At 31.5% G+C, this 13,632-nt stretch overlaps 1 protein-coding gene across 4 annotated transcripts in view; it reads right to left on the reverse strand.

Moving 5' to 3' along the window:
- Positions 1-13,632, reverse strand: part of LOC149901711 (transcription factor HNF-4 homolog) — a 40,151-nt gene that overhangs the window by 7,893 nt on the left and 18,626 nt on the right. For 2 of the 4 annotated variants that reach the window (XM_090110606.1, XM_090110608.1), the window contains exons 2-3: positions 770-953; positions 255-349 (exon numbers count right to left, since the gene is read on the reverse strand). In XM_090110606.1, coding sequence (XP_089966732.1) covers positions 255-349; positions 770-953 — 279 coding nt within the window. Of the gene's footprint in view, positions 1-254; positions 350-769; positions 954-4,577; positions 4,600-4,664; positions 5,165-13,632 lie in introns of those variants that run through there. The other 2 variants (XM_090110609.1, XM_090110607.1) reach the window with 2 other exon arrangements.

Consider the following 13,632-nt stretch of genomic DNA (forward strand, 5'->3'; position numbering starts at 1 on the left):
CAATTTAAAATTTTAAAATTTATTCACTTTATGATAAGACGCTTATAACCCATACTCTCATACATGTTTCCTTCATTATGTTATTTTATTATTTGCTACAAAAAAGGCACCTATAAATATATCAATTAAGATTAAGAAAAACCAAATAAAGAAATCAATGTTTCTACATATCCATATGGTAATGTTTATACATTCGAGTGGAATAATTTTAAACTACAATGACCATGAAATTGAAATTAAAACCAACGTCTCACCTTCCTTTTTCATTCCAGCCTTAAAGCACTTCCTTAATCTACAATATCTGCATTGGTTCCTCTTATCCTTATCAACTACGCAGTTTCTGCTAAATCTGAAAACGGGAAAGTAAGGATTACTAAATAATAAGAAATATACTAGCTGTGGCCCGCAGTTTTACCCAAAGCGACGCGACTAAGACACGGATTAAAAATTTCGTGTTCTTCAACACTTTCGGGGTTCATTCTTTAAAAAAAGGCGCCTTTGATTGAGCCTGCTCCTTAAAATTCTATTCATTTAAATTTCATCCAAATCAGTTTTGATTTTTAGCCACGAAAGCGTAACTTTCGCAATAGGTTACATAATATTTTAGGGTGGATTAACTGTATTTTTCTGTTTTCTCTAATCAAGTAAGAAACAAAGCATGTGCGCAAAATCTGCATAATTTGATATTAACACAAACTTAAGCCAGTAAATTCCCACATAGTTAATATCTGCGTTTCACACTGTGTAAGCGACTGGCTTTTAGTCTTACCGGCAAGTATACAAATGGTTCTTCCTGACGCTCCTCCTAAAGAATCCCTTGCAGCCGTCACACGAGGACGCGCCATAGTGTTTCCCCGTGGCTCTGTCCCCACAGATCGCACAGTGCTGGGACAGGGACGTCGAGCTGGTGGCACTCGCCTCGCTACTGCTGGTTTCTAGTTGCATGTCGCTGTCTGCAAGTAAAGAATTACTGTGAACAACGTGAATGATATACTGATTAAACTTGGGAATAGTTGTTTATAGTAGTAGGGCATAGTTATGCAAGTACAGATCTTCAATGTTGATATTGGCTATAATTTGTATTTTATTATGTATATGATTTAATGGTATACCATAATATCAATCTATTTATGTTATTTAAGGCTGTATGTCGCAATTTTATGTAGTTCACTGTTTTCATAATTGATCGCAAGTTATTTGGGCGTTTAAAATTCGTAATTAAGTTATTTTATGTACTAAAAACTTCGAGATTTTGATGTATTAACAGTACTTTGCATTTAACGTAAAAATAGCCAGTATGTTAATATGATCATAGCCAGAAAACTACGAATAGAATTACAAGGAAAATCACCGCTGATTATTGTTATAATTAACTCGCATTTGTCGTGATCTTAAAAGGTTTTATAGTACAAGCTTTCCACCCACGGCCTCACCCTCTTTGTCTAAAACCTAATCTATACTAATATGATAAAGCTGAAGAGTTTGTTTGTTTGTTTGTTTGAACGTGCTAATCTCGGGAACTACTGGTCCGATTTAAAAAATTCTTTCGGTGTTAGATAGCTACGGTCAACAGGAGCGGAGCCACGGGGGGAAACCGCGCGAAGCAGCTAGTAAATTATATACTAAGCCTTTCTTGAGGATAACTCTATTTATTTAAAAAAATGACATAGGAATAGAGAAAGCTCAAACCGTCTGTTTAGTGTTTTATACTAGGTAGTGATAGTGAATAGTGATACCTTCCTGTCGCTATGTTTATAAATACAAATCACGTATTTACGTGACCTGAACCGAATACAACACAAAAAATCTATCTTGACGTCATTATGAATTGAAATAGCAATGAATTTTGTACATATGCGGAATATATTTGCAAACTTTATTTATTGTTTCTAATATCCCGTCTTTTTAGGTATTCGATTTTGTTGATGAACATGATGGCTAAGGTAAATTTAAGTCTAGTTTAAAACTACATATAGACTACAGGCCCATGTTGAAAAAATTATGGGTCATTTGACCCACCACCTGACCTATCTAGAATGATATAAGAGCATAAAATAATAAGATTCAGCACTATGACGACACTTGTAAGCTGTCCACCTCAGTGCAGATGAGAATTCGAAGGTTCAGGTAGAGATTTTCTCCCCTTGTCTCCATGATTTTTGTACGGCGTTGCGGAATAATGGCTTAAAAGCAGTATAGAAATAGTATGACACAGATGCCGTACAAAAATGGTGGTCCACAAAGTCGGAATTTATTTTTATTTTCCGACAGTTGCCGGGGTAAATTTGGTCATTTGATTTTGTACGGCATCTGTGTCATACTATTTCTATACTACTTTTAATCAATTATTCCGCAACGCCGTACAAAAATCATGGAGACAAGGGGAGAAAATCTCTACCTAAACCTTCGAATTCTCATCTGCACTCAGGTGGACAGCTTACAAGTGACGTCATAGTGCTGAATCTTATTATTTTATGCTCTTATATCATTCTAGATAGGTCAGGTGGTGGGTCAAATGACCCATAATTTTTTCAACACGGGCCTGTAGTCTAATATTATTATAACAAATTGGCGAACGTTCTGCAGTAAGCAAGTTTTTGTCTACTAAGTTTAACCGTCTTTATTTATTAAAAGTATTATACTGATTTAAAAAATTACCTTACGATGAAATTTTAATACTGGTTATTGTAGGTACTTATTGTCAAAAGTTTTTAAATACACTCAAACATACATAATTTAAAATGTGGCAATATTTTAAAGGTGCAGTAAGTTATATTTTTTCAAATAATAAATATCCTTTTCATTAAGTTGATATTTTAGTAGGTACATATTCAATTTTAAAATTCGCATTATTTATAATTGTGTTTATAATTTGAAGACATCTTATTTGTAATAACCCCCATTGACATAATTATGACGGTCAACGTAACAATGAAAAATACCCTACGTGTTGAATTGTTTTCAATGATTTGGAAAATAAACAGCTTTATTAGACTAAATATTAATTATTCAAATTAAATAAAACTTGGTTGAGACTTGAGTATAAAAGAAAAATTACAATACGGTTCAAATTAATGCAACTGAATTAAAATAACGTAGGACATAAGTACACAATAATAATATTTGCATAAATAATAAATTTTAAAATCAATTTTTAGCCTCACCTTGTTAACAGTAAGTAGTAACCTAAGAATCTATACTAAACTATACCAATATTATAAAGCTGAAGATTTGTTTGTTTGAATGCGCTAATCTCAAGAACTGCTTGTCCGATTTGAAAAATTCTTTCGGTGTTGCATAGCCCATTTATCGAAGAAGGATATAGGCTATGTATCATCACGCTAAGAACACTAGAAGCAGAGCCACGCGGGTGAAACCGCGGAGCGCAGCTAGTTTTTAATATGAATCGGGTGCTACATTTAGGTATGGTTTTTAATTTTTATATACAATTCTATTGTTGGCTTAGTTCACAATAATGAATAAACTCCTCTTGTATTTTAACTACTATTTAGGCTTTAAATACCATACTTATTTTTTTTTACTGAAATCACTAAATCCTAAATGAAATCATTGCAATGGCCACATTATGATCCATGTGTCTATACTCTATAGTAAATAGTAATGTACAATGTACATATTTGTATTGTTGAACTGAAGATTGACTGATTTAACGCGTTAATCTCAAGAACTACGAGTCTGATTTGAAAAAAATATTTCAGTGTTCAATAGCCGATATATCGTGTAAATCTATAGGCTGTATATCATCACGCTAAGATCCATAGGAGAAGAGTAATTCGGGTAACTCCGAAAGGCACAGCTAGTCGATTTTATAATAATAAACACATATAATTAACTACAATGTGGAGATATTGTCCTACCTATTAAAGGTTTATTTACCTCCGACCTTTTGCGCTGATTTCATTTTTTATCAATATAGACTAGCTTATTATTCCTATAATACATGGTGCAATATCAAAAATAACACATAAATTATTATCCGTTATCGCCATGGTATTAAGGAATTAATTATTTGAAGTCTGTTTTTGATTTGTAAACATTGCACAACATTTATTTGAGATAATTATTGCTTGTAGAGCAAAATATGAAGTCAACTTAGGGATGTGTTTTTGGATAGATTATATGTATTTAAGTTTCTGACAGTTCTGTCGAGTAAAACCACTCCGTGCTTCATTACAAATATATTATAGCATTAGGTTAATCCTATAAGATACTAGATTTTATTTGAAAACAATAAAATATGAATGAGAAGACAAAGATAAGGGGAATTTCGCAAAGATAAGAATCACATTTAGCACATTGCCGAATTATAATTTCGTACGAGTCTTAACAAAAACAAAAATGGTCCGATGTTTCGATAAGCAAAGACCTTGTGTGTATCTCATGATAATGAGCGCTGACTGTCGCAATCTTTGAGAAAAAGAGAAAAATTAAGGAAATTTTGACTTAAAATCCTACTCAAAATTCTCTTAGAACACAAATGTTTCAACTTCCTGCAAAAAAGGAAAATATTCATACAATATTTTCGAAAAATTGAAACTTAAAAGCGGTTTGCTTACAGTTATCTAGCACTGCGATAATGTTTAATCCTTTGCGATATCGCCACCTTAACATGCACAATCACGATTAAAAAAAAGGACAAGTACTGTAAAACATCGCTGTCTCCATCCGCTGCGGCACGTCCTGCGCAGGAGCCCTGTGCATGTACGTCGAGTACGGGCTGGGCGGGTGCTTCTCCCAGAGCTGCGGCATCATGTACTCCTCATTCATCGTGTACCGCGTCGAACACATCTCAAACGAAGTCGCCATCTCGTATTCCACACTTGGCATTTCCAACAGACGTCACCGTGTCACCACACTCGAACGCGGCCGGTAACTGAGCGCCGCCCTGCGAAACGCTGATAGCGGCCGCCGATAACGCGATTAGCTAACAGGTGATTTGAATGTTTACATCACTAGGGACTATCGACATCGACACTGTCGACTGTAAACGAATGCATGCGTTTGTTTTGGTGCTACCCGTTTCACGCGGCTCCCGGATGGCGGACGACCTTTCACACTCGACATGTATCGAGAACTGGCTAGTTAAGTTACGGGTCGTCACCTAGTGGCTTGAATGGAGTCGAATCTGCTGACAGCGCGCCGTTCGCCTACATGATAGGTCAATAAGTGTCCGATCAGCGTTGTTTCGTTGTGCGAAGTTGAGTCACGTTGTTATCGGAAATGCAGCGGATGTAGTCGGACGTACTGGGAACTCGTCATTCGGTAGCAGCTGATGAAGCTTTATCCATAAAGAGAATGCCTCCGACCGGATGAGTAATTGATTGTCGCGTGCTCGCTTTGTCTGCCGACGGAATCGCGCTTTCTTATCACAACGCTTTTGTTATCGCAGAGATCGTTATTGGTTACGCTGAAAGTTTGTATCGAATGCGATAGGAGCATCCTTTTCAACATTTGTGCATATTTTATTGATATGATATTAACCAATTTATTTGTTTATGTTATATTCAGTGTTCACTTTTCAATGGAGAATCGTTATTTAGGGGTTTGTTTAGTATCTACTATATTACAATGCATTTAAAATAAAAATTCATCATCGACAAACATTTTCTTAGTTTTATATATTGGATGCCTTCTTTACTTTCTGCGCATGCAACTAGAATTAATAATATACGCACAAAAATATATAAATATAAAGTAGATCATATCAAGTTCCTATAAAATTCAACTATGATTCACTGTTAACCTGAACCATGTATTATTTTATATGTAATCATGACATAGTGCCTACCTACTTTATGTTATTAAAAGTCGTCAATTATCTTTAAAATTATAGTACCTATACTATCAGTTTTTATTAGGTACTGAATTCGTTTTATTTATAATACAATTAAATATGAAATAATAATTAATAACAGTAGGTTACACGAAACTCTAATTATCTTCAAACAATTATGTGCATTGTATTCATTATAAATACAGCTAATGAGTATGAAATTGATATTTTCTTTACGTTTACATTAATATTTAAATAGTGACTAGGGCTTAAATCCACATTTCACTAACTAATAGCCCGTTCCGTTACATTTTTTTATGGAAAATTATAAAAGGTTGTAAGAGCTTTCGTAATTCGTATCGAATGGTTTAAAAAAACAGACAGACAGATACGTACGCGATGGAGGACTACATTATATATTGATAGTTACTGGTCCTGTATCAGGGAGATATTTTACATGCAAGTTAAAACGCATAGAATCCAATGGAATACAACGCGACGTAGTTTATTGCGCAATCTGTCTGAGTAAACATATTATTATCGTAAGGGCAGTGCGGGTCGCGGCTATCTCTTACTGTCTTACCCTCGCTGACACTGTCCTATTATCCCAAAATATACGTATATATGTAGGATATGAGCCACTTGTTCTATGGTAAACAATGATAATGGGAAATATATTAAGTAATTGTGTAATGGGCGTTACTTTTATAGAGGCTACATTTGAAAAAAGTGTGTGTGATCCTTTCAAACTCAAACATTTATTTATTCAATACCTAAGACATCTTTTAGAAACACTTTTCATTCGTCCTAACATAGTTTTACCATCTAGCTAAATGCCTGGTGAGATTGAAAATAATAAAGGAGTTTTACACCAAAAGGCCATTGGCGTACGTTCTGGTAATAGAGCAAGTCTAACTAAACAAAATTAATATTTGAGTAGATATCTAGCAACAGAATATCTGGAAAGTAGGTAATTCATGGAGAAATAAATGCAATAGGCTTTTATCATTATTTTTTATTTGAAATTAACTTATTCTACTTTAAACTTTATTGGGGTAGTAATAGATAACGAGCTTTTTAGCTTCGTTATGTTTTCATACCAATATTCAAAACACTGTAAAGTCATTTATACAACAATATGCCTGAAGGTAGCTTACTACATAAATATATTCTCTAGTATAGTCATTAACTGCTTTATAAATTGATATATTTTTTCTTTAATGTCACATAATTAATCACTTCGTTTCATCATACAAAGCCAAGTAACTTCCTTATGTTTCAAAAGATAAAATTACTAAAACTGCCCTTCTAAATACAGTTAATAAAATCAAATTAATAATGCGAAGTCCTAAAAGAAGTTAATACGGAAATGAATAAGGTTAAATATTTAAGAGTTGAGACAATATGTAAGTTTTAATTAATTCAAGGTGGTCGTTAATTTCAATTTTAAAATGGTTTTATTAATTTAACATAATTTTACCATTTCTTGGTGTGATATGCAAATTAGTTTATTTATAGATCTTTTGATTATATAACAAATTAATAATATAATAGGTATATTACAAACCAAATGAGAAATAGATGCCTGTAGTTATTTTTGTTTAGAATAGAATACATTTATTAGCAACAAAGTCGTGATAATTACACATTTGTAAATTGTATTGCTTGATATGAAATAGTAATTATTTTGAAGAAACACGTGTATGTATTTGTTTAGTTTATTTTATGCCCCACTATTCTATCCCTACGTATTATCATTGACAGATATAATTTTAGAGCAATATATCAATGTTATATGGTATTTAAATACATCATATATCTTTCTAGATAGAAATCGAGATACCTCAGAAAAACATTGTGTAGCCTTCTGGTGAACACAAAACATGAAGAGGATGAATTATAAGGGGGTGAATTAATGTATTGAGAACAACGTGTGGAAAATATAAGGCTCTAAGTAAACAGACTATAATACTAATACATAACGCCGTATATGATAATATTCAAATGACCACAGGAAACCATTCACAAAGGATAAGGCTTATAATTGTAAAAATTGGCCCTTAAATTTCAATTGCGAAATGCTCTGAGATATTTGATACTGCAAATCACAATGTCATCTCTTCAGAGACGAGTCAGGACCTCCCAAGCAGGCCATTCAATAAAGACAAACTAACTGCAAGTAAACATTTGTTGTTCAGCACGTTTATTTCCTTACATTGAAACACAATATCATTATGAAGGCATTGACCTAGGACCTTATCATTTGCAAACCTACTCATATATTTTCACAACTCTCAATTATTAATATGCAACATGCACGCGTATGGCATATAAACTACGTAGCATATTTCTCTGCACTTGTAATAATGTGATATTTCAATAAAAGTAACATTAATATGTAAAATAAATGTTTTATTGGTATGGTGAAACTAATTTCTTCATTCTTGTATTATTTATTAGTGCTAGAATAATTATTAGTCGAAAGTTTCAATTTAACATAAAAAACAAAGGGCGAATATCATTCATTTTCAGACTATTATTTTTCTTGTGGGGAAATTTCTATGGTTCAGGATAGATTATATCCATCTTGGAATTTTCGTAGATATCACAACATATTATCGAATAAGAGTATCTAGATTCGAAATTACTTATATCTTACTGTTGTGCTCCTAATTCTTTATGGGAGAATAATTTTCCATTCTTATCTAATTTTCATTTTGCATTTAAACATAACAGTCAAATTAGGATTTTATTTTCATCCCAAAATATCTGGTTGATCTTTTACTATTTTTTCGACTAATGAAGGTGGTTCATATTAAATCAAATCTTTGTTCATAATATATTAACCTCATAGATATACCTAATTGGTAATAATTTTATTGTTAGGTAGTTTATTATTTTTCTTCGTCATTTTTATGCATATGTGTGAAGACAGGTTTGTAAGTGCTAAATATATAAAATACAAGAGACAATGATATCATCGATTTTTTATTTGCAATTTAAATATTTGTTTTATTGTCAACTACCTATCAGCAACTACCTACAATACGCATATTATACTCACACAATAAATATTTGAACATTGTAGGTATTTCGAATCCGTTTTTTAGATTATCGGTTAACTAGTTAAATATGAAATTAATGTGATAGCCGGTGAGGAACTAAACTATTAAACGTTAATAAAACGTTATATTATAATATATAAACGTTGTCGTCAACTTATGAGCCGCACATATGTATAGTGATTATTATTTTATATTTTATTTTTATTGTTTGTAAAAGTATGTGTGGTGTGGTGGTGTTGAAGACAATAAATTATTTCTTTCTATTTTTCTTTCTTAATAGATCTCCTCATTTTAGAATTAATATTGTTTTGCCACAAAAATATAAACAAACTTGATTTAATATAATATTATATTTATAGACAAAATTTAATCAAATGAGATAGGACAGAAACTGATAGACGATGTCTTACTGCAGTGAAATCATAATTTTGATTGCAAGGCATTGAATGAAAAAAATAAACACGAATAATCTTTTACAAAATTTACGAGTCAACCAGAGGCATTAAATAGTGATAAACATCAGAAAAACTCCATACGTCTGAAGTTTTTGTGGACACATTTTGCCACGAAAATTAGCCTTCATTTTATATTTTGTAATAAATTATAAATACAAGTTGTGAATCTGGTATGTTTTTATACCAACATATCGTTGTTTTACCTTTTAATAGAAGTCGTTTTTGTTTGTTACCGACATTATGAATTTATGCAATTTGTTTTACCATTGGTGATTGGATAGGTAGGTATATTATGATTTGTTTTACATTTATACACAGTTATTTGCTTGTTCGAAGAAAAAGATATGTTCATTATTAAATTTTGATTGCGAAAAATATTAATCTAGTTTTTAACAGAGCTTTTAAGTTTTAAGCGAAAAAGACCCGAGTGTGTTGAAATTGGTTGGTATTTTAATGAAAAAGTGTAAATGTTGTGGAATCGAATATCAATCGAATAGCTAACTATAATTATATTAATTTTGAATGAATTATGATAAAAGCAAGTGAAATTGGAAGTCTGAATATGGTAAAAAAAGTATCGTCGAGAACAAGTAGCTTCTAAATAAATACACAGCACATTGTTTTGTACATACTATATTTTTCAAGTACCTATGTATGTATGTATGACGTTTTAACCTCAGCCTTGACATCAAGAATAGGCAGACGTATTCGAGGAAAACTGCTATTCTATTATATAACACAAACACAGGTACCATGTTTTTTGTTTTTGCTAGCTACGACTGTTGAAGCGTATTTAGGTACTTATTTTCCATTACAAACAGATTGAAAAGTTGTAAGACTTGAAAAGGAAATGCTAAGGGTGAAAATTATTATATTACCGATAATAAACGTGACCATAGAACCGAGGATACAGAACCCAGAAGGCTGATCATATACTTGTCCGTTAAATCGATCAGTGAAATAGATGCATAATGCATATGCCCCATATACCACACGAGACACGGGACACGAGACTTCACTAACATTTTATAGGTAGGTACTAACTAAAATAAACAATCTTCGATCGAATTAGAACTAATATTGTAATTTGTAACAGAAGGTTTAAGATGCCAAAAACTCGTAAACTATTGAAAATGATTTTTGCAGTCGTAAACTATTGTGTATTAATAGTTTAGCTCAGCAGAAGTGCAATTTCAAGCAATTCAATGACCTAGTGGGGTTTTATTATTAAATTATATATTAAATTATTTAATTTAATCACATTGTTTGCAAAAAATATGCATGATTTTCAGGTAGACAGTTTTCTCAGTGCAAGCTTTAATTAGCAAAGAAGATGTTTATAATAACTTACTCTTACAGATACAGAAGATGAAAGGAATTTTAATTAGCTGTTAAGACTTAACAATGTATATATTAGGTAAAACCAATTACTCGCAAACAATCATTGTATTCGCCTTTTACAAATTGATAAACCATTTAATAAGCATGACTTGCATTTAATTCTAGAAAAATCGATCATGAACTATTGGACTTTGATCGTAGCATTGCAATTCATTATTGACATACCAAACCTACAATTATTATTATATTGCATATTATGTTTACATAATGTTATGTTTATATTATTATTTAATATACCTTTTATGGTAGCAGATACATCATACAATCACGTACTACCTAATTTTTATCGATTGTATTTTGATTAAATTCGCTAAAGCTTTTGTAAAAGCATGCGTAATTTGTTAAATCATATGATAGTAATGGTTTAAGTACGTTAGTACTTATATAAGTATTCTGTGGTTTAATCCTTAGCAACAGACATGACTGTATGACTAAATAAAATTCCTATTTAAGTATGTATTAATAATAATTATTATTAGAAGATGCATTATAGGAAATGACAAAGAATTTGCTTCATGGTAGGTACTATTCGTATAAGATGAATTGTTTTCATAGAGGCAATTTTCCTTAACAATTAAGTTATTTACACTCATAATGTGTACATTTCTTTGAATGTCTATATTTGCTTACATCATAGCGAGGTAAAACTGGTATTCGTTTTGTTATATCTGAATAATAATGCTTCGTTTTTTTTGTTAGAAATTAATGTTTTCTAATAAGTTATACCTAATTCAATGCTAAAAAACGCCGAAAATATATTTCGAATGGATTCGAATGTCGTCAGTTTTTCTCTATATATTTTTCTTATTTAAATATGTACATAATAAGCTAGTATTAAAAAGTGCCTACACTTAGCCCACGTCATATTATGTAAATACAATAGGTTTTTAGAGGTTTGACAACAAGAATAAAAAAAATAAAGAATCTATTTTAAAACCTTAAATTATAGTTGTAGATATGTTGCATAATTTTATAATAAAGACTTTCTAAAAACGAAATTTACCTATATCTGTAGTTTAGTATAAATTGCATATAAAATATACTTATAAAAACTCAATGACTGATCTTGTACAATTTTGGTAAATAGTAAGCAATGTCTAACATAGAAACATGGGGTTTTTTCGACACAACTTCATTCCATAATATAACTTATATCTTTATGTCTTTAGATTTCCGCCCGCGGCTTCGCCCGCGTTTTCAAAGGAAGACCCGCATAGTTCCCGTTCCCGTGGGATTTCCGGGATAAAACCTATCCTAAGTGTTATTCTGATGTATAAGCTATATTGTGATAAAGTTTCATTCAAATCCATTCAGTAGTTTTTACATGAAAGAGTAACAAACATCCATACAAACTTTCGCCTTTATAATATTAGTAGGATTTACCTAATACATACATAATTAACCAACATTTTCAAAATCTTAAGGTTCTATTTTTAATATATTTTTGTTCTATGTTCAAGGTCATTTTCCATCTATTAATATTTCTATGTTAATTTATTGAGTGCAAAGTTGTGGCTGCACTGCAGGGCGACCAATTGGCGATTCTAGTTTCACTACAATTGATACTAATTGGCTTCTTAAAGTACCTCAACAGCAGCCGTGACAGCAATTACAACCATTGATTATAGTATGTAATTTTATATGTTACAATTGTACATTAAGAATAGCAATGTTGCATGACTATCAATATACATTATAATAATGCATGCATCTTGTGTTTTGTATGGTCAAAACTAGGTTATAGATATTTGAGTTGTAGTGTTTGTTTGAGTTTCAGATATTGTGTACTGTTTATTTCTTACTAGCTGTGCTCCGCGGTTTTACCCGAAGTGCTCCTCTCTTGTTGGTCTCAGCGAGATGATATACAATATATAGTCATATAGCCTTTCTCGATAAATGGGCTATCTAACATCGAAAGAATTTTTCAAATCGGACCAGAAGTTCCCAAGATTAGCACGTTCAAACAAACAAACTCTTCTGCTTTATAATATTAGTTTAGATTGCCATAATATACTCTCAAATTATATACCTATATGATTTAAGAGAATATTCTTTATCTCATAACTAATAACTGATATGATTATTATTAACTATTTCAATATGTGTATAATATAATATCATCTTGACTCCCTCCTTGGTATAATTGTTTACCCATGGGCGTACAAACACAAAGAAAAAAATTTGCCTTGGTCTGGCAGGACACAGAAGGCTGATCACCTACATCCCATACCCCACTAGAGAGGACAAGACTACACTATAATATTTTCTTCCATTTTTGAGAAAAATTGCAGTGCTTTAAATTAAGCTAACTACCAAATATATTCAATCTATTTAACATATTTTATAACTTTTTGAATTTAGAAGCCCCTTTGCCTTTTTTTTCATATTGATAACATAAATGTTTACACATCATAATAATGACTCATGTACTAATGAATGTCAACAATAATTATTGTCTAATTAGTCTATTACAGATTGATATTGGTAGTTTAACTTGAAAACAAATTTTACACATGATTGATAATTATTGTTTGTATCTGGATACAAATAAACAATTACATAGAAATAACAATTGTAAGTAACTGTAGTGATATGGTAGTGATTTAGTTATTTCTTATCTCTACATAGTATAAAACAAAGTCGCTTTCTCTGTCCCTATGCCCCTATGTATGCTTAAATCTTTAAAACTATGCAATGGATTTTGATGCGGTTATTTTTAATAGTTAGAGTGATTCAAGAGGTAGGTTTTAGTAGATAATTTATTATGTTTTAGACAAAGCGGGCGAATCCGCGGGCAGAAAGCTAGTTGTACCTATAAATTAATTAAGTTTAAATGTGGAGTCATTCAAAATTAACTAATTTAACTTTTACTCTAGTGAGTATTTAACTTTTACTCTTGATTCATTTCCCTAGAAAG

Source organism: Colias eurytheme, chromosome 16, assembly GCF_061535395.1.
Source record: "Colias eurytheme isolate Ceu_HAF_F1 chromosome 16, ilColEury1 Martin Lab GWU primary, whole genome shotgun sequence".
Classification (NCBI taxonomy): Eukaryota; Metazoa; Arthropoda; class Insecta; order Lepidoptera; family Pieridae; genus Colias; species Colias eurytheme.